The sequence below is a fragment of the Penicillium griseofulvum genome, assembly GCF_001561935.1.
Source record: "Penicillium griseofulvum strain PG3 chromosome Unknown contig_95, whole genome shotgun sequence".
NCBI classification, from domain to species: domain Eukaryota; kingdom Fungi; phylum Ascomycota; class Eurotiomycetes; order Eurotiales; family Aspergillaceae; genus Penicillium; species Penicillium griseofulvum.
The window spans coordinates 2,099,514-2,123,560 of NW_024467454.1; the positions used below are offsets into that span (position 1 = coordinate 2,099,514).

A 24,047-nucleotide genomic window follows, 5' to 3' on the forward strand; every position below is an offset into this window, starting at 1 on the left:
ACGTGAGTTGGTGGACCAATGGGGATGATTTCTTAACCCCTGATCTCAGGAGAAGAGATATCTGGCAAGTACACTAGGTACATATATGTTCGCATATATACATGTACTCCGTAGTTTCTAGGCATATTATTGGGATCTACTTACGTTTCTAGCTAGAAATAGAAAAGTCCTTATTTGTTGAGAACCATAAGTGTGTGTTTTACTGAAGTAAATCAGAGTAAACAATAGTAGAAAAGAACCGAAATTAAGATAAACACGGCAATTTATGATAAAATTGAAGAAAAGACAAAGAAAAAAACAATCAAAAACAATCAAAAGCAAGAAAATATACGAGTCCAAATGTCCACATTGTATACTTTAAAACACATCAGGTGTTCTATGCGGATCCAAACCAACTCCAGAATAGCTGGGCCCCCCCGTTAACCTCCCCCCTTTCTTTCCCAGACTGGTAGAAACCTCCTTCTCTTCATCCTTCTCTTTCGTTTTTTTTTTCCTTTCCTCGTCTCTCGCTTCTGGTCAATTTAGTCCAGCCCCCTTTTTTTTCTTTTCTAAATCAATTCTAGGTAACACCCCCCCCCTTCTCAACCCCCGAATTTTTTCCCCTATCGCGACAATTCGACCCCACTGAAGATTACCAAAGCTAACTGACGACATTCATCTAGGGGATCTTAATTCACAGTTTTTTTAACATATCTTGAATCACCTAAGCTTTCGCAATGTGTAAGCTATCCCCCCGGATCAGGAGACAAACAATCTCGAGGCTCTTCCCCAGACAAGATGCTGATAAGTTTGAAGCTTCACCACCTGCGAGCAGCTCCCCAGTTGTGTCTCCCATCGCGTCCCGGGATTCACCAACCCCCAACAACGGCATGGAGTCGCCTCACGTCGAGCGTAGCAACCCCATGGGCTCCGGTATCGCCCAGACCGTCACCTCCCGCGACCCCAAGGCCGCAGCTCAGGCCGCTACCGACATGAAGAACGTCGTTCGCCGCAAGCTGACTGGCTATGTCGGTTTCGCCAACCTGCCCAACCAGTGGCACCGCAAGAGTGTCCGCAAGGGCTTCAACTTCAATGTCATGGTTGTCGGTAAGTTAGACAGATGATATTCCATGAACCAAGCTCATATCCACTAGGTGAATCCGGTCTCGGAAAGTCCACCCTCGTGAACACTCTGTTCAACACTTCGCTCTACCCCCCGAAGGAGCGTACCGGTCCTAATGCCGATATCATCCCCAAGACCGTGTCTATCCAGTCGACTAGCGCCGACATTGAGGAGAACGGTGTGCGTCTCCGTCTAAGCGTCATTGATACCCCCGGCTTCGGTGACTTTGTCAACAACGATGACTCCTGGCGCCCGATTGTCGAGAACATCGAGCAGCGCTACGACACATACCTCGAGGCCGAGAACAAAGTCAACCGAAGCAACATTGTCGACAACCGCATCCACGCCTGTGTCTACTTCATCCAGCCTACCGGTCACTCCCTGAAGCCCCTCGATATTGAGGTGATGCGCCGTCTGCACACCAAGGTCAACCTGATCCCCGTTATCGCCAAGGCCGATACCTTGACCGACGAGGAGGTTACCCTTTTCAAGCAGCGTGTATGTTTGGAATCCCCCTTTTGGTCCGATTGAAACTGTATATATTGACTCCTTCTAGATCCTCGCCGATATCGAGCAACACTCCATCCAGATCTTCGAGGGTCCCCGCTACGAGCTTGATGACGAGGAGACCATTGCTGAGAACCAGGAGATCATGTCCAAGGTTCCTTTCGCCGTCGTTGGTGCCAACTCCGAGGTCAACACTGCTGACGGTCGTCGCGTCCGTGGCCGTAGCTACCCCTGGGGTATCATCGAGGTCGACAACGAGGAGCACTGCGACTTTGTCAAGCTGCGCCAGATGCTGATCCGTACCCACATGGAGGAGCTCAAGGAGCACACCAACAACTTCCTGTACGAGAACTACCGTTCCGACAAGCTCACCACGATGGGTGTTGCCCAGGACCCCAGCGTCTTCAAGGAGGTCAACCCTGCCGTCAAGCAGGAGGAGGAGCGCGCTCTCCACGAGCAGAAGCTCGCCAAGATGGAAGCCGAAATGAAGATGGTCTTCCAGCAGAAGGTCGCCGAAAAAGAAAGCAAGCTCAAGCAGAGCCAAGACGAACTATATGCCAGACATCGCGAGATGAAGGATCAGCTAGATCGCCAGCGCAGCGAACTCGAGGAGAAGAAGGGTCGCCTCGAAACTGGACGCCCTGTCGAAGAGAAGGGCAGACGAAAGGGCTTCTCTCTTCGCTAATGTCCCTGCCTCCGCCATTGCTTTTGCCTCTGCCTATACATCTGGCAGCTAACTGACCCCACTCTCGTTCCCTTTTCTTTTCCTTACACTTGTCACCCATCACACTCCCTTACCATCCCCTAACGCAATGCTTTCTCACTGGATGGGCCCACGCACCGAAAAAAGAATGGGGTTTTTTTCTTACCGATTGATTGATAATACGATCCTGCGAGGGTCAGCCTGGGACCTTTCACTTCTTGTGATGTACTTTTTGCTACGCCATATCTTGTCTTGCCGCTTTTCTGTGTGCCCTATTACCCGTTCATTTCGTTATTTTCTTAGTGTTTGGGACATTGGTTGTTCGCCGCCTGTCCGTTGTGTTAGTCAATTCAGCGCTTCAGCTTTAGATTTTGCTCAAGTAAAAGGTTCACAGTATTTGATAGATCTCAGACGTATACGGTAGCTTGTGTAACAGATCACCTACGGGGTACTTTCTTATGCTTGTTTACCCATTAATTTGATGAACAGCAGCATTGGGCTAACTAATTGAGAAAGGAGCAAGCAAAGGTAGGGAGGTTATCCACCACATTATATATCGTAGCACGGGTTATATTCGTTGAAGTATGTTGTACAAACCCAAGAACCTAGGGCTGGTGAGAATATATAACGTAGTCGTAATTGAAAGGCTAGATGGCAATGTATATATAGCAGTGTCTGTACTATTATCAAGCGTGTCTTATAACGCAGGCATGCTTTATTCACTTTATATGACCAGAGAACTCCCCGGAGCCTTAACTTCCTAGAAGAGGTACTCCTGAAAGAGCAAGAGTAGAGATAAATAGATATCGCGTATGTTGTTTAATTGTTCCGACTGTGATATTGAAATTGATAATCTTTAGAGATCCTCTAAGTTGGTAGGAAAGAACATGCGAGAGACATCAGGGTCAAATATATCCTAGCATTTCCCCCAGTCTGAATTTTTCCCTTTTGGGCCCAGGAACGACTATCCGTTAGATTTTTTGTAATCACCCTAGCCTGCTTAACCAGTTTAACAATGCAGAAACGGATGCTTCAAAAGCTCACTGGCAGAGGGTCGATCCTGTGGATTCTGTTGAAGCATTGGCCAGAGAAATTGAGCAAATTGCTCTGTATGTTCCCCATCAAAATCAGATTTCAGCCTTTCCCCAAGATGAACAGCAAAGCCGACATAGCCACTTCCAACGATCTGAGTGACGAGATCCCTCAACATTTGGCGACATTCCTCCTCAGTACAGCCGAACCTCATCACAGGAAAGAGTGGCTCATTTGTAGCAAACTGGAATAACTGTTTGATCTAGTTAGCTATAAGCTACCACAAATGAGAAGAGCAATACTCACTAAGCAACCTAGTGCCCAGATATCAATCTTATTATCCAACGGACGCCCGTCAAACAGCTCAGGGGCTTTCATCCCGAAGGGAGTCACAGGACGGGAGTCCTTATCATTCGATTGGAAGGCTATTGCAAACTGTTAACGAGCCATATCTTGAATTAGTCAATGGTGCTCACCTCCACCAAGATCGCCAATCTTAACCGTCAAGCACGAACCATCGGCATCATGTAGGAAACCAAAAGGTCGCTGGGAGACCATCAAATATTCCGGAGCACTCGAGTCCGCTTCGATCCCCGGAAGCCAGCAAACTGGGCTAAACTTCGGTGGCATAAGAAGGTCCCGATACTCGGTCTGAGTGGTATTGAAAAGTATGTTTGCAGCATGCAGATCTAAAGGGATGCTAGCACAATTATTGTTTCCCCGGAGATATGATATTACTTACCACTATGAATGAAATCCGTTTCATGCAGAAATTCCAAACCGAGAATAATCTGTTTGGATATATTCCGCATAAACATTACACTTCGAGCCATACGATGAGCCGTCATTACCTGACCATCGGATAGCATTGAAGGGAACACGAGACAGGGGTGTGAACCGTTCGGACCGTTATGTTTGAAATGGTCAAGAAGGGAAAGAACGTGTTTCTTCCCCGGGTGATTTTTTGCCTGCGACAATTGAGTAAAAGTGGAGAGTTCCTTGCTTTTCTCCAAAGCAGTGGCTTTGAGGATTTTCAACGTGACGTCTCTCTCCAGTCTAGAGAGAGCTCTTAGAAATCGAAACACGTTAGGACCTTGAATACAAGGGCTTACGTGTAGTCCCATGCATGCCACACTGTGGAAAATTGGCCATATGACCATTTCCCGACAATTTCGTATCTCTCTTGGAATACATCTCCTAGATGCACGGGATGGTAGCCGCCAGGTTTGTACTCCTCAACGGGTTCAACGACGTCGTTGATCCTCTCAAAGCGACGCATGTCGATCGATGAGATGGGAAATGTTTGATTACGGTTATGATGAGGTGACAAGAATTGGAAACCACGGGTAGAAGATCAAATATACATGTTAGCGGAAGCGAGGGGTGGCAGCATTGGAAAGGGGAATATCATGTGATAAGCATCCTTGCTGGGTTATTGGAAGGTTTAATTCAACAGGAACATTCATAGTGAATGATAGTTACGTTCAACAATCGGAATAAAAGGGTGTGGCTAGTTGTGCGGACCGGTACTGTGATATATAGAGAACAGATAGGCAAGGAAGCATTCTAAATCTCTTGATTTATTCTTCTGTTGAGGACATAGAACACCCTTGCAACAAAGTGCTTAGGTGTAGGATGGTAATATCAAATGCTAAGGATAATATCTCCTTCGAAAGCGAGATAGCGGGATAATTAAGTTATAAGCTTTGATCTGCCACTTATTCATCGAGAAAAAGAAACATTGGGTTATCTCAAAATCCAAGTAGAACAAGAAGTGGGTACGGTGAGCCAATTATACCGCAAAGTCTAGCAGTGATGATGAAAAATTGTGTGATTTAATCTTCCGTCAGTAGTTGTCAACATGAAATGAGAGTGAAAGTCGTATATAGTCATATCCATAGATCCATAGAGTGAAGGTGAAGGTGAGGGTTATGTGAATCACGTGGAATAAATGACGTCACGAGGGTATTATTCCCAACCCAGCAGGTATAGCTGAGTGGTAAACGCTCAAGTTATGTCTCATCTGGGTGACAAAGTCCCTCTAAACTTCATCTTTCAAATCACGGGCGAGTCAGCTTATTAGGGAGAAAAAGTCCTCTATGCTTAATTGGGGGACAAAGTCCCTCTATGCTTGGGCCTGAATAAAAGCGGGCAGAGAAAACTCTACCTCTGCCCTGAATCATGTTTTTTTTTTGACATACCTTTTTCCTGTATGTCATACACAATATACGTGCAACTTCAGATTGAAGGTATACGGTGCAAGGCTGTAGCACTACGGTCATGTGAAGAGACCCGAGAAAGTTATTCCAGCATCTCTTAGCCTTAAATCATTGTGTCTACCCTAGTTACAGTGTTGTAGAGAAAAGACATGTCATGAAAACAACCTAGACGCCTACAACATATCAAGCTACCTAGGTACCGACATTCGTCTCTACTTTCGTCCAACTCTTATTTTTCCGACGATTGGACAACAGATGTACAGTAAAGGCACTACAGCTTTGGTGAAAATGTAAATTGACAGATGATGTGAGCATTTTTGTTATGGTACACATTTGGGACCTCATCTGCGCCAAAAGCGACTGGTCCCGAGAAAAAAAAGAAAGAACACGCCTGCATCAAGGGAAATAAGCAAAGAAAATGAACAGTATCAACCCCGATTTACCAGGCCTCGGTTTCGAAGTTCTCAACCCCGAAGTACGAGGCAACAACTGTACGGTCCGAGAACTTGCGACCCGCCAACGCCTTAAGAGCGGTGGTAGCAGAATCGGCGCTATCGTACTTAATGAAGATCTTGCCAGCACCGTGTCCGCGGCGGGGGATCTTCATTCCAAGAATCTTTCCAAACTTGGAGCATTCTTCGCGTACATCCTCCATGATTTCTTCGTAATCTTCGTCATTGAGGAGCTCGTCAAGCGTGACCATGTTGAGGAGCTGTAGGACCTGGGTGGCCTCGAGATCCTGGGAGGTGGTCTTGGCAAACATCTGCATGGCATTCACGCCCATGTCGAGGCCAGACGCTTGTGTGGTTCCAATGCTGGCGCGAACGAACTTGAGGTGGCGGTCACCTAGCTCCATGCCATTCAAACCTTCGACAGCAAGAGCAGTGTTGTTCGGGTCGACGTATTCATAAAAGGCAATTCCCTAATAAGATTAGTCATAAAACATTAGACGGTAGGGCGATCCTTGGAATTACCCGAGACTCCTCTGTAGCAGCATCCTTGACCAAGACAAACGACTTGAGGTCGCCGAATGATGTTAGGAGCATGATGATAGCTTCCTCATTGATGTAGACGGGAATATTAGAGATGCAGATCTTGTTGGGCGAGTCAGGCACCTCACCCAGCACAACTCCCTCTTGGACTGGCTGCGCTGCACTGCCGTCGGGAACAATGTAGTCCTTTGGTCGTCGCACTTCAAGTCCCTTATCTCCACTCTCAGCCATGGTAATTCCATCAAAGGCCAATGTAACAGTGGCATCATTTGGATCCTTAAACTCCAGAAGTGCGAATGTCTTATCTTCAGAAACTTGGGCCGAGATACAGGGGTCCACATTGTGAATAACGTTGAGACCATTCAACTGAAGATTGAAGAATGAAATAATGGCATCGCCCGAGACACCGGGCGGGATGTTGTAAACGAAAAGACGCTTGGATTGACGAGAGTTGGAAGGCTTGAGGGCAGCGTTGTCGCTATCGCCAGTGGGGGGGTTCAAGAAGTCCTTCATGCGGCTTGGGTCCATCGGTTGCTGACGAGGAGCTCCAGGCAGAGGGAACATCCCTGAGATCTTAGCCTGTTCCGCCGTAACATTCTCATAACCAGGGGGCTTCATATCCCACTGAGTCAGACGACGCTTGCGCGTCAACACCGAGGGCACATCTGTCAAGTCAGGAGTAGGCTCCTTGCGGCGCGGGGGTGTGGCGCTTCGCTTGCGTTCTCTTCTCTCACGGTCTCCACGGTCTCCGCGGTCACCACGTCCACCGCCACGTCGGTCATCAAACAAGTCGCGACGGGGTCTGTCGTCGAAGTCACGTCGGCGGCCACCGCCCCGATCACCGCCTCCACGCTCAGCCCGGTCACCTCGCTCGGCACGATCGCCACGGTCCCAGTCTCGATCATCACGGCGGCCAGAGTAGCGGTCTTCGCGCTCACGGGCACGGTAGTCGCGGCTGGACGAGTATGAGTTCACTTCACGCTCCCGACGGGAGTCCCCTCGGGATCCATGATGAGGCGAACGCGATCGACGTCGTTCACCGCGATCAGTCCGATCGCCCCGTTCAGATCCACGCTCGCTAACTCGTTCGGCACCACGCTCAGCTCCCCGTTCGGGTCTATCACCTCGGTCTCGATCACGTCGCTCGTCGCGCTAGAATTGGGGTTAATCGCCGCGGTTGCGATCAAACATTGGATACTTACGAAGTAATCGCGGGAACGTCCAGTATCTAAAATATATTAGCATCTAAATCACCAGTAATTGTAGGCATACATACCCCTGGATGAGTAGGTGTCGCCGTTCATGTTGACGTTGGTTGAGGAAATGAAGCTTTGTCGCCAGTGAAGGGGAAAACTCATGACCCGGAGCTGCAGGCGGTGATGGCCTTACCGCCGGGGTGTCGATTGATCTGCCGGCAAGAAAGACCAACATGGAGACAGCAACTCCGCAAGTCTCGAATGATTATTCTTTAGTCTTTGAAAGATGTCTGCAGGTGCTTTATCGGAATGGCAGAAGCTGCCCTTGAGCTTGAGTGAGCTTTGCATAAACACTACTCTCAGATGTGGCCAGTCATTTAGGTTTGTTAGCCAAGTTTTTGGCCCGAGATTTACAAATCAAACGACTGACCCTTTTTAGATGGCAGAACCTCCCAGAGAGTCAGGAATGGCGATGCGTTCTCTATGGCCATTTTCTGTCACTAAAGCAGGACTCAAATTTCTTGTATTATAGATCTGTGAAAACTCCTTCCCAAACATTCACAACAACCTCCGACAATGACCATCTCGTCCGCATTATCAAACATTACTTCAACCTGACGCCAAATTTGACCGAACTCTACTCCCAATGGTCATCGCAAGACCCCAACTTCAAGAAAAAGGCTGCCCAGTTCACTGGGATCAGGATCCTTCGACAAGATGCATGGGAAGCGCTGGTATCATTTATCTGCAGCAGCAACAATAATATTGCACGGATCTCGCAAATGGTGGAAAAATTATGCATACATTATGGAAAGCCTGTGGCCACGATTGAAGGGCGGGCATATCATGATTTTCCTCCCCCAGGCACATTAACTGGCAAGGACGTGGAAACCAATCTGCGCAAGTTAGGGTTTGGATACCGGGCTAAGTACATATACCAAACTGCTGTTATGGTATCAAACCGAGACAAAGGCTGGCTAGACAGTTTGAGCAACCCCGAGTGTCCAGCATTTGGCGTGGATCCTAGTCCCAGTGGTGAAATGAAACCAGAAGGGAGAGAGGGATATCGGGAGGCCCATGAAAAGCTTCTTGAGCTACAGGGAGTCGGGCCCAAAGTGTCAGACTGTGTCAGTTTAATGGGGTTAGGCTGGGGAGAGTCTGTGCCGGTTGATACCCATGGTGAGTTCTCTTGATAATATCTATGACTTGCCTCTAATCTCTTACGACAGTGTGGCAAATCGCACAGCGAGACTATCGATTTGGAAAAAGCTCCAATAAGAACTTGAACAAGACGACCTATGATGCTGTTGCCAATCACTTCCGCAAGCTTTGGGGCAAGGAAGCTGGATGGGCTCATAGTGTTCTTTTTACTGCAGACTTGCGGACCTTTGCAGACAAACTTGCTGCAACCAAGAAGGTTGACGTGAAAGTGAAAGTGAAAGACGAAGAGTCTGACGTCAAATTCGAAGCGAAAGTGACCACTGATCTCTCTCTGGAGGTTCCTAAGGAGGAGGACGTTGATGTAAAAGTCAAGGTCGAGGACATAGATGATGCCAAGAAGCCCAGCGGCAAGAAGCGAAAGGGAGCCGAGAACATTGTTACTGCAGCTCAAACGACAGAGACAAGGAGAGTATCCAAGCGACTTAGGCGCTGACGCTGTAGGGATGATAGCTATCCTGACTACTACATTATTATAGAAAATAACTGTACATTTTATACTACAATGTTGCAAAGCAACCAAATCATATGTCGGAGGCATAAATGTACGATGGAGACATGAGTCTAGTGCAATAAATGTGAATTTGTATTCAATAATCTTAGCTATATCAATGATCAATGCCTATAACCGTAGTTAGTATAACGGTCAAACAACTCATAACAAAGGCTTGAAGTTGAAAGAAGTAGATCAGAAGTCCAGGTAGATCATCGAGCTAGCATCCGAAAACACTAGCTCTGACATAAGAGGTACCAGAAAATAAAGTATAAACAAATGCGTTGTATCATCATGAAAGGTTGAAAATCGAGCAAAAAAGTTGGAACTGACCTGATATAACGGTGGCGAGACGAAAGGCGTGTCGACTATAAATATTATAATTTGCACTCAAGATGAACCAGAAAACATTAATTCCAGTCAACTCAAGTGCAAATCTGAGATTATTGGTCGTTGAGGTTGAAACGAAATAAAAAGGGAAACAAAAATGAAGTTTTTATCGACGAAAAGAAATAAGCGAAGTCTATCACGTGACCCCACACAGGCCCCATCTTTCCCGTCCACACTCACATCCTCACATCTCTTGATTTTCGATCTTTCATCCACGCCGACAACCGACCAGATTTCCTCCGCCGGACACATCACCAATCCAAAATGGGTCGTCTTCACTCCAAGGGCAAGGGCATTGCCTCTTCCGCCATCCCCTACTCTCGCACCGCCCCCGCGTGGCTCAAGACCACCCCCGACCAGGTTGTCGACCACATCTGCAAGCTGGCCAAGAAGGGTGCCACTCCTTCCCAGATCGGTGTTGTCCTCCGTGACTCCCACGGTGTTGCCCAGGTCAAGATTGTTACTGGTATGGAAATCCAGAGAAATGCGATATTTCAAGGATCGAAATTTTCTAACTTTTTCGTGCAGGTAACAAGATCCTCCGTATCTTGAAGTCCAGCGGTACGACTCCCTCCACCCGGATAATCACATCCGTCGGGTGAAGAGAGCGAACAATTTGTGTGGAGAATATTTTCTGGTTCGGTAAAAGAACTATTGAAAGTTTCGAAGCGCAAAATGCTTTACTCTCTCCCCGACACTGGTAGCAGAAATGCACCAGCAATTAAGCCTCTGCTTGGTCAAGAACATCTAGACTGACAGAGAGATTGGAATACAGGCCTCGCTCCCGAACTCCCCGAGGACCTTTACTTCCTGATCAAGAAGGTAAAAACTTTTTCCCTTTTTTCCCTTTATCTCCACTCGTGCAAATCATGCTAACCTCGAATCATCCAGGCCGTCGCTGTCCGCAAGCACCTTGAGCGTAACCGCAAGGACAAGGACTCCAAGTTCCGCCTGATTCTCATCGAGTCCCGCATCCACCGTCTGTCCCGCTACTACAAGACCGTCGGTGTCCTGCCCCCCACCTGGCGCTACGAGAGCGCCACTGCCTCCACCCTTGTCGCATAAGCGCATTTTGGGAGGATGAGTGGTTGACGGAGGGAACCCATCGGATCGTCGTGATCGTCGTATCTGGAGGGTATATCTTCTGCTAGATACAACAAAAAAAGATTACGATTATTTGATACCCTGTCATGAATGCTCTAGACTCCATTGGTAGTTGTAGGTCCGGTTATATAGGTGCCCATAATGATCGCCAGCTAGGTCAATATAAAGCGGGTACTCAAGTAGTATAATGGATTTAATCCCATACATTAACATACCATGGACCCCACATTGTAGAAACAAGGCTATGCTGTTCGACTTTAGACATATTCTCAATGAAATATATGTATAGACGTTATCACCCATCATGCTCGGCTCTAATCTCCCTCGCTACAGCATTGCAAAGCTCAACTTTAACACCAGCCGCCAACAAGATATGGATCCAAAGGCGCTGAGTATCACTCAACCGATCATTCTCCGACTTAACCTCAGCGAACATCACCGTCCTCGTCTCGTGATTCCAGAGAAACAAGTCCGGGATTCCCCCACCGCGCTGCTGGTACTCTTGCGCCATAACCTTACAGATAGTAGCAAGTGCCTCACCCCGGAAACACTGCACGATCTCAACCAAGTCATCTAGATCAAAAGACCAGTCAAGTCCAACAGCACAAGGCTGCACTTCCGCCTCACGAGCATGAATCTCACGAATGATTCGTTCCGCATCCCCATTCGTGATCTCAACCAGCCGGTGATTGATCTCCGATGCACGAGACGGATAGAAGACATCAGTATGTAGATCAAGCGGACACGTCTGAAACGCAGTCTGGAAGACATTGGGTACGTATGTGAACAAAATATCGTAAAAGAGGTAGCCGAACTGCAATCAACGTCAGCTCGATCTTCGTATCCAAATGTTGCTATACGGGAAAAGACTCACCAGCGTCCGCACAATCCCCCCCTCAGAGTGATACCCCTTCCATCCATGATCGCGGTACCAGCTCAAACACATACTCTCCACCCTACACTCGCCGCCCTCTCGCTCATCAACCCAAACAGTTGCTTTTCCCTTCCGTGGTTCACCCGTGTCAATACGGATACCTTCAATCGTCCGCTCAGCAGGCTTGCCTAGCATTACATGTCCGAAATCATGCTGCTCGCGCTTCACAATACGCAGTGCCTTTTCTAGCTTCGTAATCCGCTTCTGTAGGTCATAATGAAAGATCAGATGGCATAGAGGGTCTTCCAGCCCAGCCTCGCACGTCCGCAGAGCAATTCTCTTCCAATGCTTGCGCTGGGCTTCTTCGCTGCGCCCTTCTGAAGGCGTAAGCGCCCACATGTAGTGTTCTTCTAGCAGTGCCTTGCGTTGATACCAATTGCCGCGTCGCGCGGCGTGGAAGAGACGTTGGTCGAGGAGTTCTTCTAGCACCTCGTGCTCGCGCTTATGCTCCTTGAACCGCCCTAGGGGGTGGAGACTCTTGTGGATTATTCGGGTGAGAACCCATGCTGGTGAAAACCGGCGTAGGTATGCACCCTCGCCGCTTTCGTAGATACTGTCTTCTTTCTTTTGTTCTTGTTCGACTAGCTCTTTCCATCGGGGATAGGATTTGTTTGCAAGGTCGATAATCTGTTGGAGGGAGTCTGTCGTGACAGGGCCGTTGAATTCGAGGATGTTGTCAATGGCGAATTGGGTTTGTATCGCTGATTCGAATTCCAGTAGCGCTTCTCTAGACGAGAAGATGGAATTTGAGCGGCAGACGATATATTCAGGGAAGTTTCTTTTGGTCATTTTAGCTAGGATAATTGTTGTGAGGGACTTTTCGGTCCACTCTGTGGAACGATAGAATACTAGGTGCACTCGCTCAAAGAGAGTGCGAGCTACTGGCGAGATCCTGATACATCCACCTGTATAGTCTAGTATCTTCTGAGTGAAATGTCCGTCTCTGTTGTTCGTGTCTTTGAGTCCTGTTTGGGTCTGGCTCGTTTCGCAAAGAGCCGCCAGCAGCTCTTTCTTGCTCTTGCCCTGGACCTTGGCCTCCTTTGCAAATATCTTGAGTTCCTCCAGCAATAGGAGTGATGAAGCCTCTTCCAGCGTTGTGATCGCTTCTATGCCTTCTGCAAATCTGAACTTATTTCCCAGTTCTGAATCAGGTAGGCTTCGGTCCCGCTGTAGGTCCTCGGCAACAGAGAATAAATCCGAGATATCGGAGTAGTAGTTCAGCCGGTTGATACGATGCCAGGCAGAGGTCTTGCGGAGGAACAGTCGAACATACCTAGTTAAATATTAATCTCAGCCATATGACGTTCTACGGGAAGGACATACAGATACTGGGATTCATAGGACAGTCCCCGCCACTGAGTAAATATTTCCATTTCGGCCTCGTTAAAGAGATGCGATTCCTCTTCCAGCACAGTCTCCAGTGCCAGATTGAATGCATCCACGTAGATGGAGCTTTTGCCTTTCTGCCAGGCACCATCTCGTAGCCTCACATGTAATCCCAACTCAGCGTCATTATGCGACCTCTCGTACTCCTCGATTGCGGCCTCGTCGGTCTTGATGGCAGGAAGGGAAGTCTCGAGTTCCGTTTGGCTGTTTGTAATAACCCCTATATCATCAATTGCTGGGGCTTCCCCCGCCGTGACCGAAGGACTCGGACTGGGTGGTTTAATCTCTGCCTCTGTACTAGAATCCTCTTTATCAAAAGTCCGCCGACGTTTCGCGGGACGTTGTGTATCCCAAAAGTTCAACAAGGACATTCTCACTCGTGCCCATGGTAATCAGTCCCAGTGACTCGAGTCTCCAGTATAAGCCGACACGAACGTGTCTCGCGAACAGGGAACACGAGATCACGTGTCTCATATAACTCCATTAAGCTGTTTGCCCTGTTTGCATATGACATAGGCAAAGAAGCACAGTAAGAAAAAGAACTAAACAAAGACGACCTGAAGAAGAAAAAGAAACAGAAATAGCATCTGAATATCATTGGAAACTTCCTTGCAATCGCTAGATATAAAAAATGGCCTTACCAGTAAGCCCCAGCTCTCCCTCACGGATCGACACCGAGCTCCACAGCTTCCGCTCCGCCAGCACTCGCCGATTCCACTTGTCGCTACTCCCACTTCCCAAAAGATATCTCCCTGGCTCTCAATTAACCTGTGCAGCCTCCCCTCGCGTCTGATCCACCCGCCTCCTCGGCTCCTATACCCACATCACAATCGAAACCCACATCCACAATGGCCGAAACAAACGGCACGGGCTCCGGCACGCCGCTTGGCGACTTGGGCAATATCTCTGCGGGCCAGGTTCGCCCCGGTGGCGCGCCGGCGCGTGTCTATCTCAATGAGAAGGTCGTGCCATATTTGCTTGACGGGATGAAGTCCGTTGCGCGTGAGCAGTGAGTGGAGTGCTATCTATAGCTAGCTTTTCTATCTTGGTCTGCTGGATGTCTTTACTGATCTCTGTTCTTTCCCTTTGTGCTAGGCCTGCCAATCCTCTCCGTGTGCTCGGTGAATTCTTGCTTCAGAAGAGTAATGAAGTGGAGGGCGAGACTAAAAAGGAATCGGAGTAGGGAGAAAATGGATAGGATTTCTTGGGCGTTTGGTGCTTGATCGGCTGTTCTAGGATTGTTTTGTTTTTCTCCTTGCTTTTTGTATGCAAAGGCATAGATGGCTTTGGTGTGAAAAGCTTCTAAGTGGACTTTGATGTACACTAGGACGTTCACAATTTGATACCCCCGGTCAATGTCTATATCTGTCTTGCTAGTAGGGTCTGAAGGATAGCAGAAAAGAAATATAGTGAGGACGATCTCTTGAAAAGGAATTGCGACCCCTAATATCATCTCAAATAGACTAAATTGTTCAAGTCCTGCCCCAGATGAGCGGCCAACTATACTTCCATGGTAAATAAAAGAATATAGAGACCAGATTAATGCTTATGGGAGGTCGAGGAACATAAATTCTCTAACTATTCGAGCATGTTATTCTCTGAAGACCCCAGTCTCAATGACTCAAACAAAATCCACAGCCTTGGATACCTTGCTGCCCCAAAGGGGACATTGGGATGCCTACAATCTTCAAAGTAGTGCGCATCTCATGGAGCTCTATGTTGAGCAAAGCTCCTGCAGACGATGCATCGGATATTCCAAAGAAAGCCTGTATATATTTTATAGGGTTGGATATTCCTGAGTAGTATAAGTACAAGATCCTATCCCGACCAAACGGGGAATAAGGATTCCAAAATGATTCCAAAAAAAACCTAGATAGGTTAGCAAACATCTCACCTTCAATAGCATTAATCTCCAAATGGATTAATGCGAGGTTTAAAAGGTTGAGACTACAAGCGCAAAGTCGACGGCTTTGAAGGCGAATGGTTCATTCAGCTGTTTAGAGAAGTCGAATACAATCGAGCCGTTACTGGAGATGGTGTAGAGGTGAAGTTGTAGCTGTGTGACGAATTTGTTGACCATGAGATAACCGAATTACAGCGATAATTTTCTGTCCCTTTGCCGCTATTTTTTTTTCTCCCGAAGTTGTGTCGCGAATAGACACAAAAGAGACGACAACCGAAGTGTGAAGTTGCCGAGTCGTGGCGCTCCGTTTTTCTTTTTTTTTTAAAAATCGTCGAGCCGAGAACAAACAAAGACAGCGACGCCCCGCGGCCCGTCGCCCAAATCCCGCATTAAAAAATCCCAGAAACAAAGAAAAGGGGGGAGGAAGTGGGCCAGTTGGTGAAACATGTGAACCAGGAAATAGGAGACATCAAAGACCAGTCCCTGTTCTGGTTAGAAAACAAGGGGAGGCACTTTACCTGCCAGCGTACCGATCCTCGCCGCCGCCAGGAGCACCACCGGTGCTGCTGCGTGCTTGGCCTTCGTAAGAACGTCCACCACCACCAGCGTAGGGGTCACGAGCCTCACGGGGAGGGCCAGCAGCATCGAAGCTAGGAGGGTTGGCATCACGATCGTAGTAACCACCACCGCCACCGCCACCGCCACGAGATTCCTCACCACCTCCACGACGCTCGTCACGGCTGTAACGGTCATCACGACCACCACCGTAGCGGTCACCACCACCGCGGTATCCGTAGTCATCGCGCGATTCACGGCGGCCACCATACTCACGGCCACCACCACCACCAGCGTAGTCGCGACGACCATAGTCACGTCCGTAGTCACGGCCATAATCGCGGCGATCATTGTAAGAGTCGTAGCGACCGTAGCGGGAGTAGTCATCATCGCGACGACGCCAGCCGCCACCAGAGGGGCCACGGCGATCATCGTAACGGTCACGGCGGGGACCACCTCCACGACCTCCAGGACCACCAGGACCACCAGGGCCGTCTGAGTAAAGAAATGTAAATTTAAGGCGAGGCAAGGTGCGACGGAAGGGATGTTGTAACTTACCACGCTTGGGAGGACCGAAGTACTTTCCGGGGGTAGGGGTACGAGGACGAGCACGACGAGCCTTCTCGATGCTCAGGGTACGACCCTCAATGACCTCACCCTGGAGACCCTCCTTGGCGGCATCAGCCTGCTCGGCGGTGACCATGTTTACGAATCCAAATCCACGGGACTCCTTGGTGTGGGGGTCAAGCATAATGGAACAGTTCTCGACGTCGCCATACTTCTCGAACAGACGCGAAATATCAGATTCGGTCAAGCGCGGGTGAATACCAGTGACGAAGAGGTTGGAGCCAGAGTTGATGGCACCTTCATCTTCCTCCTCAATAGGCTTGCGAGCCAGAGGAGCTCTATGATGTTTATTAGCTTTGAATTGATATAATATATTAGAGAAAAAGATACCTGTCATCAGAGCGGCCATTGGGGGAGCGGCTGCGAGCACGGTCGCGGTCGGCTCGAGGCTCATCGCGAGGAGAGGCGCTGCGCTCACGATCGTACCGGGGCTCATCTAATGAAAAATGTTAAATATTTTCAAGCGCGTTGAAATAATTCTAAAACACATACCCGCGTAGCGGCTTGAATCGTTGTCGTAGTCCGCCATGATGAAAGGACTGTGAGAGAGTAGGTTGGAAGGAGGAAGAAAGAGAAGTTGGAAAGCTGATAAGAGCGGATACCCAGAACTGCACACCCGAGGAATCAGGCAGCTGCGCAAACTGGGAATTTGAGTAAACTTCGGTGAATTAAGTAATTAGGTGATTCAGGAGTTGGAAGAAAATTCAGAGATTTCTTTTTCTTTAAGAAATGCTGGAAATGCTGAAAATGCTGAAAATGCTTTATGCAGGGGGGGAAAAAGCCTTAGAAGCACCGCCAAGACCGAAGTAATCGCCATATTAAAGCTTTATTAGCTATTGAATTACACTCATATAACAAACTACATTCCTAAAATTGTACGCTAAAATCAAAATCATGAACGCTATATCATGTCCAGAATCATCGTGAGCCCCGCAAACGTCGAGTTCGACGAGTATTCTGTTGTGAAACAGCTGGAGTGGTGGTTTCGCCTTTCAGCTCTCCATCGTCAACCAAGTCCTTTAAGCCTTCGAGTTCATCCTCATCCAGTTCACTAAGTTCTTCACTCATACCGCGCATGACATCCCGTCCAGTCCACCGTTCCTCGTGAACAGTTGTACCAACTGGGTCAAATGGCTGCATGTACCATTGAATGCCACCCAAAGCCAAAGGCAGCTGCTGGTCCTGTTCGGTCAAGACCGGCGTTGGATGCCGATAGTAGGTGGGAACATTCTTGATGGCTTCTTCAGCAGGAGGTAGCTCTTCTGCCCCAGATGGTTCAGGTGGTTGTTCATCTGTAGGCTGGGCTTCTGATGGAGCCTCTGTCGTAGCAACCGTTTCTTCAACTCCTTCCATAGCATCAGGGTGACCAGACAGCTCAATATCGCCTTCCGGCTCGGCAGAATCACCGCGTGACATCACACTATGGTCAAGAATCACATCCAGCTCCTTCAACTCCTTCTCGAATGGTTTCCGGTTCAACTCACTCTCTTTCCTGATCGCATCCTCCAGGGAGGGCTGGATGACTTTGATTATACGTTTTGCCAATTTTCTCTTCTCGCGTTGCTCCAGGCTGAGCTCCGGGGCGCGACCACTGATCTGCGCTTGGAGTTCTGCGGTGTCGCCAGCGGGCTCCACGCCAATTTCCGAGGTGAAAAGACTGGCCAAATCGGCAGAGAAGGCAGCAACGGACGGATAGAACCGTTCGTTAAGCCTTTGTCGGATTGACATCAAGCCTGCTGCAAACAGACCTTTGCTATCGAGCCTGGAATAAAGTCAGAATGAGTGTTGACAAATTAGAAAGAGGGTATCTTACAGTTGAGCTTTCTCAAAGATTGGCCACAGTAGTGGGAATGTAGGGAAGTAGACAAGATCGACGATGTTACGGAGCATTTCTGCATCCTTCAACTTCTCTTTCTCCCGTTTCTTCACTTCGTCGCATAGCATCCTCAATCGATCGAGATCCTTATAAAGTCGCTCACCAAACTCAATGCGGCGCTCCAGACGTTTATGTCCGGGAACACCCATTGCCACATAGTCTCTTCGTGTCATTTCCATGGATGAGAAGGTCTCCAGCTGCAACTGGAGTCGCTTGAGCAATGCTGCTCCACGTCTGGCCTCTCGTTTCAATGTCCAATACTTGGATGCATCCTCGGCATATTGCTTCCTTTGGCGGACCGTGAATCGCCCAAGAGAAGCGATCACCGAGTTTAGAACAACCTGGGGGATAACAGGGGCACCGGAGGGCAGCTTCCAGATTGTTCTGGGAACGCGTTTCCGTTTATTGCCGCCTACTGTCAAGGTAATGCGAGGTGTGAGGGTGCGATCCTCTTCTCCTCCTTCACTTGGGTGTGCCGGTCCCATGGAGAGTGCCGCAGCTTGGCTGTCTCCCCAGCGTCTGCCTTGCATGGTATTGCGGTAATATTCTATGGCATCGGCAGTTGCAGAATCAGTCCCATGCTCCAATCGCCAGTCAGGAGGAACATGCTTGTCACAGAAAGCCTTGAGAAGGTGAGAGTCCATAAGTCCATGGCCGATCTTCATCTTTAGATATAGTTGAGCTCTGCGTGCACATGAGACATGGAAGGCGACAAAGCAGTTTTTGTTGCTGCATTGAATGGATGCACCCATCCGCTGTTTGCAGATGTAGCAATTCAACTTCCAGCGGCTGCGTGGGACCTTTTCGACATCGGTCACCGGCTCCATAAGAGAGGGATTACCAATTGAAACTTCAGGGATCCAGAAAGAGCAGAGTAGATGAGCCCATTTAGATGAGGTTGTTTGTTTGAATGCACCCTCGGTGTTGGGGCAGAAAATACAATTGGTGGCCCCTCTTCCTAGCAACTGGCATTTGCGGCAAAGCCACTGACCTTCTGGAATGAAAGGAACTCCATAACACTCTTGATGCACCGCAAGGTCACAACCATCGCAGAAAACAATGGCATTAGAGTTTTCGCAATCGCCATCATCACAAATAGCACACTTGCTATCTTGTTCTTCGCCCGGTCCAGCTGTCTCGCCATTGACGGCAGCTGCAGAGCTAGAGCGAAGACGTCCGGTCTGTGGGGGTTTAGGATTCGGCTTGGGGATGCGCTTCTCAAGGGCGTGCCACTCCCTCTCGATTTTTGTCATAGTGATCTCAAACACAGCGGGTTTGATGGGTTCCAGCTGATCTTCACGGCGCTTGGAGTTGTATTCTTCTAGCCATTTTTCATCCTGCTCATCCATGTCATATTCAACACGTCCAATGGTGGTGTTAAGGTCTCCATCTGTCATAGCAGGTTGAATCACATCGAGGTCATCTTCTTGGGTGCCTTCGGTCATTCGAATAAATCGTCGGTCATGGCGGATGAAGAGATCGCTCTCCTGGTATCCCACGTTTGCCATGGTGCGATCAACATAGTTCTGATGACCGACACCCTTCTTCTCATAGAATGTGAAGGGGTCGCGCAGCCTGAACGACGGCTTGGGAAGTGTGAGTTTCTCCCGGGGGTTGGGACCCGGGGGTGGTATGATCTTCTGTCCTTGCTGGGCAAGAAGCGCGTTAAGAATGGCTTCTGGGCGACGAGGTGGACGGCCAGGCCTGCGTTTGATTGGGATTGGGGAAGCCAGTTCGCCTGATATAATAACTGGTGATCCTGAATGGTCTGAGACCGTCGCACCCGCCAGTGCCTCCAGACTCAAGATAGGAGCAGAAGTATCTGGGGCATCAACCTCTTCAGCGGTGAAGACAGAAATTTTGCCATCAATATCCAAGTCAGGATGGAACTCTTCCCATCCGCGCTCTTCGCGTGGCTTGTACCCATCGCCTTGTTGAAGAGCAAGAGCAGCGGCCGTAGAGGAAGTGAACCGACCACGGGCTTGGTTCTTATCGCGCCTTGGACGCGACATAGAGGGTGGTGTTGTTGGTATGATGGGAGGTGGCGGTGGAGGGGCTAAGAATGGTTGGTCCATCTCACGGCTTCGAGCACCTGCGGAGTGGCGTCGAGGAGCACTAGTTTTCTTGGGGGATTCTTGGGGTTCGTCGGCGGCGGCAGCAGCAGCGGCAGCTATCGTAGCGTCGAAGTCGATGAATCTTCCTCCTCCTCCAGGACCACCTGGAACGTACTTTCGCTTTTTTGAAGGAGGGCCGTCAGGGGAATCGAAGGAGCCGCTGTTGGATGATTTAAGGGAAGATCTAGGTTTATTGCGCGATGGACGACCAGAGATTGAATGTCTGACCGCCGGTGCCATAATTTGGGAAAGAGCGTTCGGGCGTGTATGTTGATCCTTGGGGATGGTGATTGTTAATCGGACGGCGTCAGGTCGCGTTCAGAGGCCGACTCAGGCGGGGCCTCGGTAAATATCAGAGCTGCAAGTCTCAAGTCATGCGACAGCAAACTATAAATGAATGAGTACAATAGACGCAAAAGGACGCCAGAGCCCGTGGAAGCTGCAAGGCGCGATGAGGTGTTTGGTTATCTGGTCAAGGCGGAGACGTCCGAGCTGGCTGGGCCTGTTGGCCTGAGGCGCCAATCCCGGACTTTAAGCACCTCTAGCTTCACATGGAAACATGACATCCACAGCTACTCCTTGCAAGCTATTTACGACTTCATTCCTTCGATAAAGCTTTGATTTTCCATTTTTACCAAGATTACAACATGAGCGGTTCCAGCGACAACAGGTACGCGTTATCCACCCCAAAACACCGCGCGCTTCAGCTTCACTAACTGGTACTGCCTTCTTAAGATGGCGGGGTGGACCCAGTCGCCAGGCGTCGCAGCGCAACTCGAATAACCGTGATAAATCAGGAGCACAGGGAAGCGGACGTGATAACAATGCTGCTTGGGGCGCATCCAACCCTCCGCAGGAACAGCATGTCCCTGTACGGGGCTTCAACGCCGCGGAGGTTAAGAACATCTTGAAGCGTATGTATATGCATCTAACCCGCAAGTACAAGGGCTGACCAAGCTTCTGAAATACAGCAGGGCCTAATGGTACGTCTTATCTCTACCTCCATATCTACAAAGCCTAACTTGTGCGCCATTGATATAGAAACCCAATTCGCGACACCCTACAAAGCTCATCCTAAAGACGGTGCTACCCAACGATCTACCGCCTGGGGAGCCAAGGGTAAAATCCCCATTCGAACGCAGCCTTCCCTTGAACAAACAGTAACCATATCCACAGCGCACCACATGGCGAATGGGAGAGACTTCTTCTTAGAGCTTCGAAAACAGATTGCTACACTGCAGCGAAATGGCCCCCCTGCCGGCGGCTGATCACGATTATGACTTCATTATCTCAAAGTACTTGCATTGCACAGTCGGTCGGTCGCGAGTTTGGTTCGTTTTCATGGGTTGCAACGGCGCATCTTCGATACCCTACTGTGGAGGATGCATGGGTGATGAGTGGACTGGGAGGTTACATAACATCGGCGTCTCTGATGATTCTGGGTCTTACATGTCCATAATGCACTATGACTCCTTTTTTTTCAAAATTCTATTCATTGCAATTCATGCGCTGCATCATGACATCCGTGGGAATGAGATTGCAATATTTTACATGTGCTATTATACAAAGAGGGTATGTCACTAATATACAAGCGGTGGTTATTCACAATCACTCTTGGATCCAGCCTCCTGGGCCAAGGATACCTCCATCATCAGCTTTCGGGTCAAGGGTCCATTTGCGCAGAGGACGACAGCTGAGGTCGGATCGGAAGCCAGCCTCAAACATCTCAAGACCCGCCCACCCAATCATGGCCGCATTGTCAGTACACAGATATGGAGGCGGAGCAACGATCTTGATATTGCCAAAGCCGCGCACTTCCAAGAACGAACTGAGCACTTTCATGAGGAATTGGTTGGCGGCAACACCACCACTAACAACGAGGGTGGTGATATCGTTCTTGCCATTATTGTGCGGCCGCAGAGTCTCCAGCGCGATAACAGTGCGCGAAGCAAGGTGCTCAAAACAGACGCGCATAGCTTCCCGGCCTAGATCAACCCGCTCTGCATGCGACATCTTAGTATCTGTACCTTTGTTCTGAACGATCTTCCCAACCATGCTCGAAATGGAAGAAAAGCTGAACTGCATCATGCGCGTATTCGCAAATGGAGTCGTAATAGACCAGCCCCAATCGCTTACACGTCTGTCGATTTCTTCACCCCGAGTTATTGGTGGCGAGTAATCCGCAAAATCTGCCTTGCCATTAGGGAAGACGAATTTCTCCAGATTCTTGCCGTACATGGTACTTTTAGCTTCCTGAAGCAAGGAAGCAGGTAGGATATCTCGCGCGGATTTATCGAGTGCCTCTCCAATAGCTATATCCTCGCTTGAAGCTAGTATTCTATGGTCTGTGAGACCTTTGGAATGAACCAGGGTTGTATGGCCTCCAGAGACGAGGATGGATAGGAAAGGGAATTTGGGCACCATTGCGGGTGGGCCGTCAGCCTTGGTTTCATTTTCCAGACATGATGCAAGTCCGGGCGTTAGAAGATGTGCCTGCATGTGGTGCACTCCGACCATGGGGATCTGCCATGCAACCGACAGCGCTTTCCCAGTGTCGAGGCCAACGGACAGGTTAGACCGCATTCCGGGGCCTCTTGTGGCGGATATGAAATCGGGGAGGCGGCGACGAGTCCCATCAGCTAGTTTGAGTCCATCATCTGTTTTTGACTCCGGTAGGTAATTAAGGGCTTTCTGTACAAGGTTTGCGAGGCTTTCTTGGTGGGATTCGAGGGCGATGATGGGGTGGATTCCGCGATGCGCACGCGTATCGGCCGTTACATTTTCAAGGAAATGGATTTTAGCTGCGTTTCCGGGGTCTTTCTTTGTTTTCTCGACAATAGCGACTGATGTATCGTCACTGTTGTTGGTAATCAATTAGTTGGGCGGCTTTTTTTTGGACAGGCATTCACCTCCGCCTACCATGACGTTTCAATTGCCAACGTGAGCAAGCCACGGCGAGAGGTCAATCTCCTCGCATTTAGCGCTGATCTGCGAACAGCCACAGCAGATGTCACTGAGAATAACATTGGTAAAATGCTTAACATACATCCGGCGATAGGGGCGAAAAGGATCGGACGCGCACGGGCCGGAGAAGCCCTTAATTAGAGCCCTAAGACAGGTACTAAAATGGTAATCTATATTGATCTACGGATGAATGATGAAGAAGTGAAAAGCAGCTGAGAGGAAATGGTTACATGTACTGTTTCTTATGCCCCTCCTAGCAATAGATAGAATTAGCTTTGCCCTTTCAAGGTGATATGTCGGTTGCTTCTTCCTCACCCTCTCTATAACTACACAACACCATTATACCACCGAGCATTACCTTCGTCGAGCGAGGCCCCAGAGCATCATGACCTTACCTTATTCTTTGACAGTGACTCTGTTTGATGGTAATGCCTACAGAGGAATAGCATTGCTGAAGTGCGACTACAAATAATTATTTACGTCTCCACGACCCGATCTGGAGCCGGAGCTGTAAACAGGAACCAGAATGAGAGCAGGTCTCCAGAAATATCATATGCCGTCAAAATTCTAGCATTGCCTTGCTTGGGATTACTAGGGCCAACGTCAATCTTAAAGCGCGCTAGTGTGTCAATAGAGCTCCCTATGTTCGGGTTTCACGGGTAGACTCAGGGGTATAGAAATGCGCTTATGTACGTATGTATGCTGTACTGGCAAAAAAAGACATGATAACTT

General features: G+C 49.0%; 11 protein-coding genes across 11 annotated transcripts; 5 read left to right on the forward strand and 6 right to left on the reverse strand.

Annotated features, from left to right (window-relative positions):
• Positions 1–716: 716 nt before the first annotated feature.
• On the forward strand, positions 717–2,294 carry aspB (septin AspB; the record flags this gene model as incomplete). The annotated part of the gene is made up of 4 exons (XM_040793960.1): positions 717–720; positions 796–1,086; positions 1,134–1,600; positions 1,659–2,294. The coding sequence occupies 4 exons, from the start codon at positions 717–719 to the stop codon at positions 2,292–2,294; spliced, it is 1,398 nt and encodes a 465-aa protein (XP_040648815.1).
• A 1,027-nt stretch (positions 2,295–3,321) lies between these two features.
• PGRI_062470 (uncharacterized protein) lies at positions 3,322–4,623 on the reverse strand (the record flags this gene model as incomplete). The annotated part of the gene is made up of 5 exons (XM_040793961.1): positions 3,322–3,597; positions 3,651–3,769; positions 3,821–4,033; positions 4,087–4,400; positions 4,457–4,623. 5 exons carry the CDS (start codon positions 4,621–4,623, stop codon positions 3,322–3,324), a joined length of 1,089 nt encoding a protein of 362 aa, XP_040648816.1.
• Positions 4,624–6,002: 1,379 nt separating this feature from the next.
• PGRI_062480 (splicing factor u2af large subunit) lies at positions 6,003–7,859 on the reverse strand (the record flags this gene model as incomplete). The annotated part of the gene is made up of 4 exons (XM_040793962.1): positions 6,003–6,485; positions 6,538–7,707; positions 7,758–7,783; positions 7,832–7,859. 4 exons carry the CDS (start codon positions 7,857–7,859, stop codon positions 6,003–6,005), a joined length of 1,707 nt encoding a protein of 568 aa, XP_040648817.1.
• Positions 7,860–8,060: 201 nt separating this feature from the next.
• On the forward strand, positions 8,061–9,405 carry PGRI_062490 (8-oxoguanine glycosylase OGG1; the record flags this gene model as incomplete). The annotated part of the gene is made up of 3 exons (XM_040793963.1): positions 8,061–8,086; positions 8,191–8,930; positions 8,981–9,405. 3 exons carry the CDS (start codon positions 8,061–8,063, stop codon positions 9,403–9,405), a joined length of 1,191 nt encoding a protein of 396 aa, XP_040648818.1.
• A 711-nt stretch (positions 9,406–10,116) lies between these two features.
• PGRI_062500 (40S ribosomal protein uS15) lies at positions 10,117–10,917 on the forward strand (the record flags this gene model as incomplete). The annotated part of the gene is made up of 4 exons (XM_040793964.1): positions 10,117–10,318; positions 10,381–10,413; positions 10,628–10,674; positions 10,744–10,917. The coding sequence occupies 4 exons, from the start codon at positions 10,117–10,119 to the stop codon at positions 10,915–10,917; spliced, it is 456 nt and encodes a 151-aa protein (XP_040648819.1).
• A 334-nt stretch (positions 10,918–11,251) lies between these two features.
• PGRI_062510 (fanconi-associated nuclease 1) lies at positions 11,252–13,647 on the reverse strand (the record flags this gene model as incomplete). Its single annotated transcript, XM_040793965.1, has 3 exons — positions 11,252–11,770; positions 11,831–13,163; positions 13,214–13,647. 3 exons carry the CDS (start codon positions 13,645–13,647, stop codon positions 11,252–11,254), a joined length of 2,286 nt encoding a protein of 761 aa, XP_040648820.1.
• Positions 13,648–14,124: 477 nt separating this feature from the next.
• PGRI_062520 (DPY30/SDC1 family protein) lies at positions 14,125–14,459 on the forward strand (the record flags this gene model as incomplete). The annotated part of the gene is made up of 2 exons (XM_040793966.1): positions 14,125–14,285; positions 14,372–14,459. 2 exons carry the CDS (start codon positions 14,125–14,127, stop codon positions 14,457–14,459), a joined length of 249 nt encoding a protein of 82 aa, XP_040648821.1.
• Positions 14,460–15,209: 750 nt separating this feature from the next.
• On the reverse strand, positions 15,210–16,890 carry PGRI_062530 (RNA recognition motif domain-containing protein; the record flags this gene model as incomplete). Its single annotated transcript, XM_040793967.1, has 5 exons — positions 15,210–15,303; positions 15,710–16,229; positions 16,293–16,639; positions 16,692–16,797; positions 16,854–16,890. The coding sequence occupies 5 exons, from the start codon at positions 16,888–16,890 to the stop codon at positions 15,210–15,212; spliced, it is 1,104 nt and encodes a 367-aa protein (XP_040648822.1).
• Positions 16,891–17,279: 389 nt separating this feature from the next.
• On the reverse strand, positions 17,280–20,591 carry PGRI_062540 (putative PHD finger domain protein; the record flags this gene model as incomplete). Its single annotated transcript, XM_040793968.1, has 2 exons — positions 17,280–18,123; positions 18,175–20,591. The coding sequence occupies 2 exons, from the start codon at positions 20,589–20,591 to the stop codon at positions 17,280–17,282; spliced, it is 3,261 nt and encodes a 1,086-aa protein (XP_040648823.1).
• Positions 20,592–20,998: 407 nt separating this feature from the next.
• Positions 20,999–21,619, forward strand: PGRI_062550 (uncharacterized protein; the record flags this gene model as incomplete). The annotated part of the gene is made up of 4 exons (XM_040793969.1): positions 20,999–21,021; positions 21,087–21,265; positions 21,323–21,334; positions 21,393–21,619. The coding sequence occupies 4 exons, from the start codon at positions 20,999–21,001 to the stop codon at positions 21,617–21,619; spliced, it is 441 nt and encodes a 146-aa protein (XP_040648824.1).
• Positions 21,620–21,959: 340 nt separating this feature from the next.
• On the reverse strand, positions 21,960–23,377 carry PGRI_062560 (N(6)-L-threonylcarbamoyladenine synthase family protein; the record flags this gene model as incomplete). Its single annotated transcript, XM_040793970.1, has 2 exons — positions 21,960–23,208; positions 23,271–23,377. The coding sequence occupies 2 exons, from the start codon at positions 23,375–23,377 to the stop codon at positions 21,960–21,962; spliced, it is 1,356 nt and encodes a 451-aa protein (XP_040648825.1).
• Between the last annotated feature and the right edge of the window lie 670 nt (positions 23,378–24,047).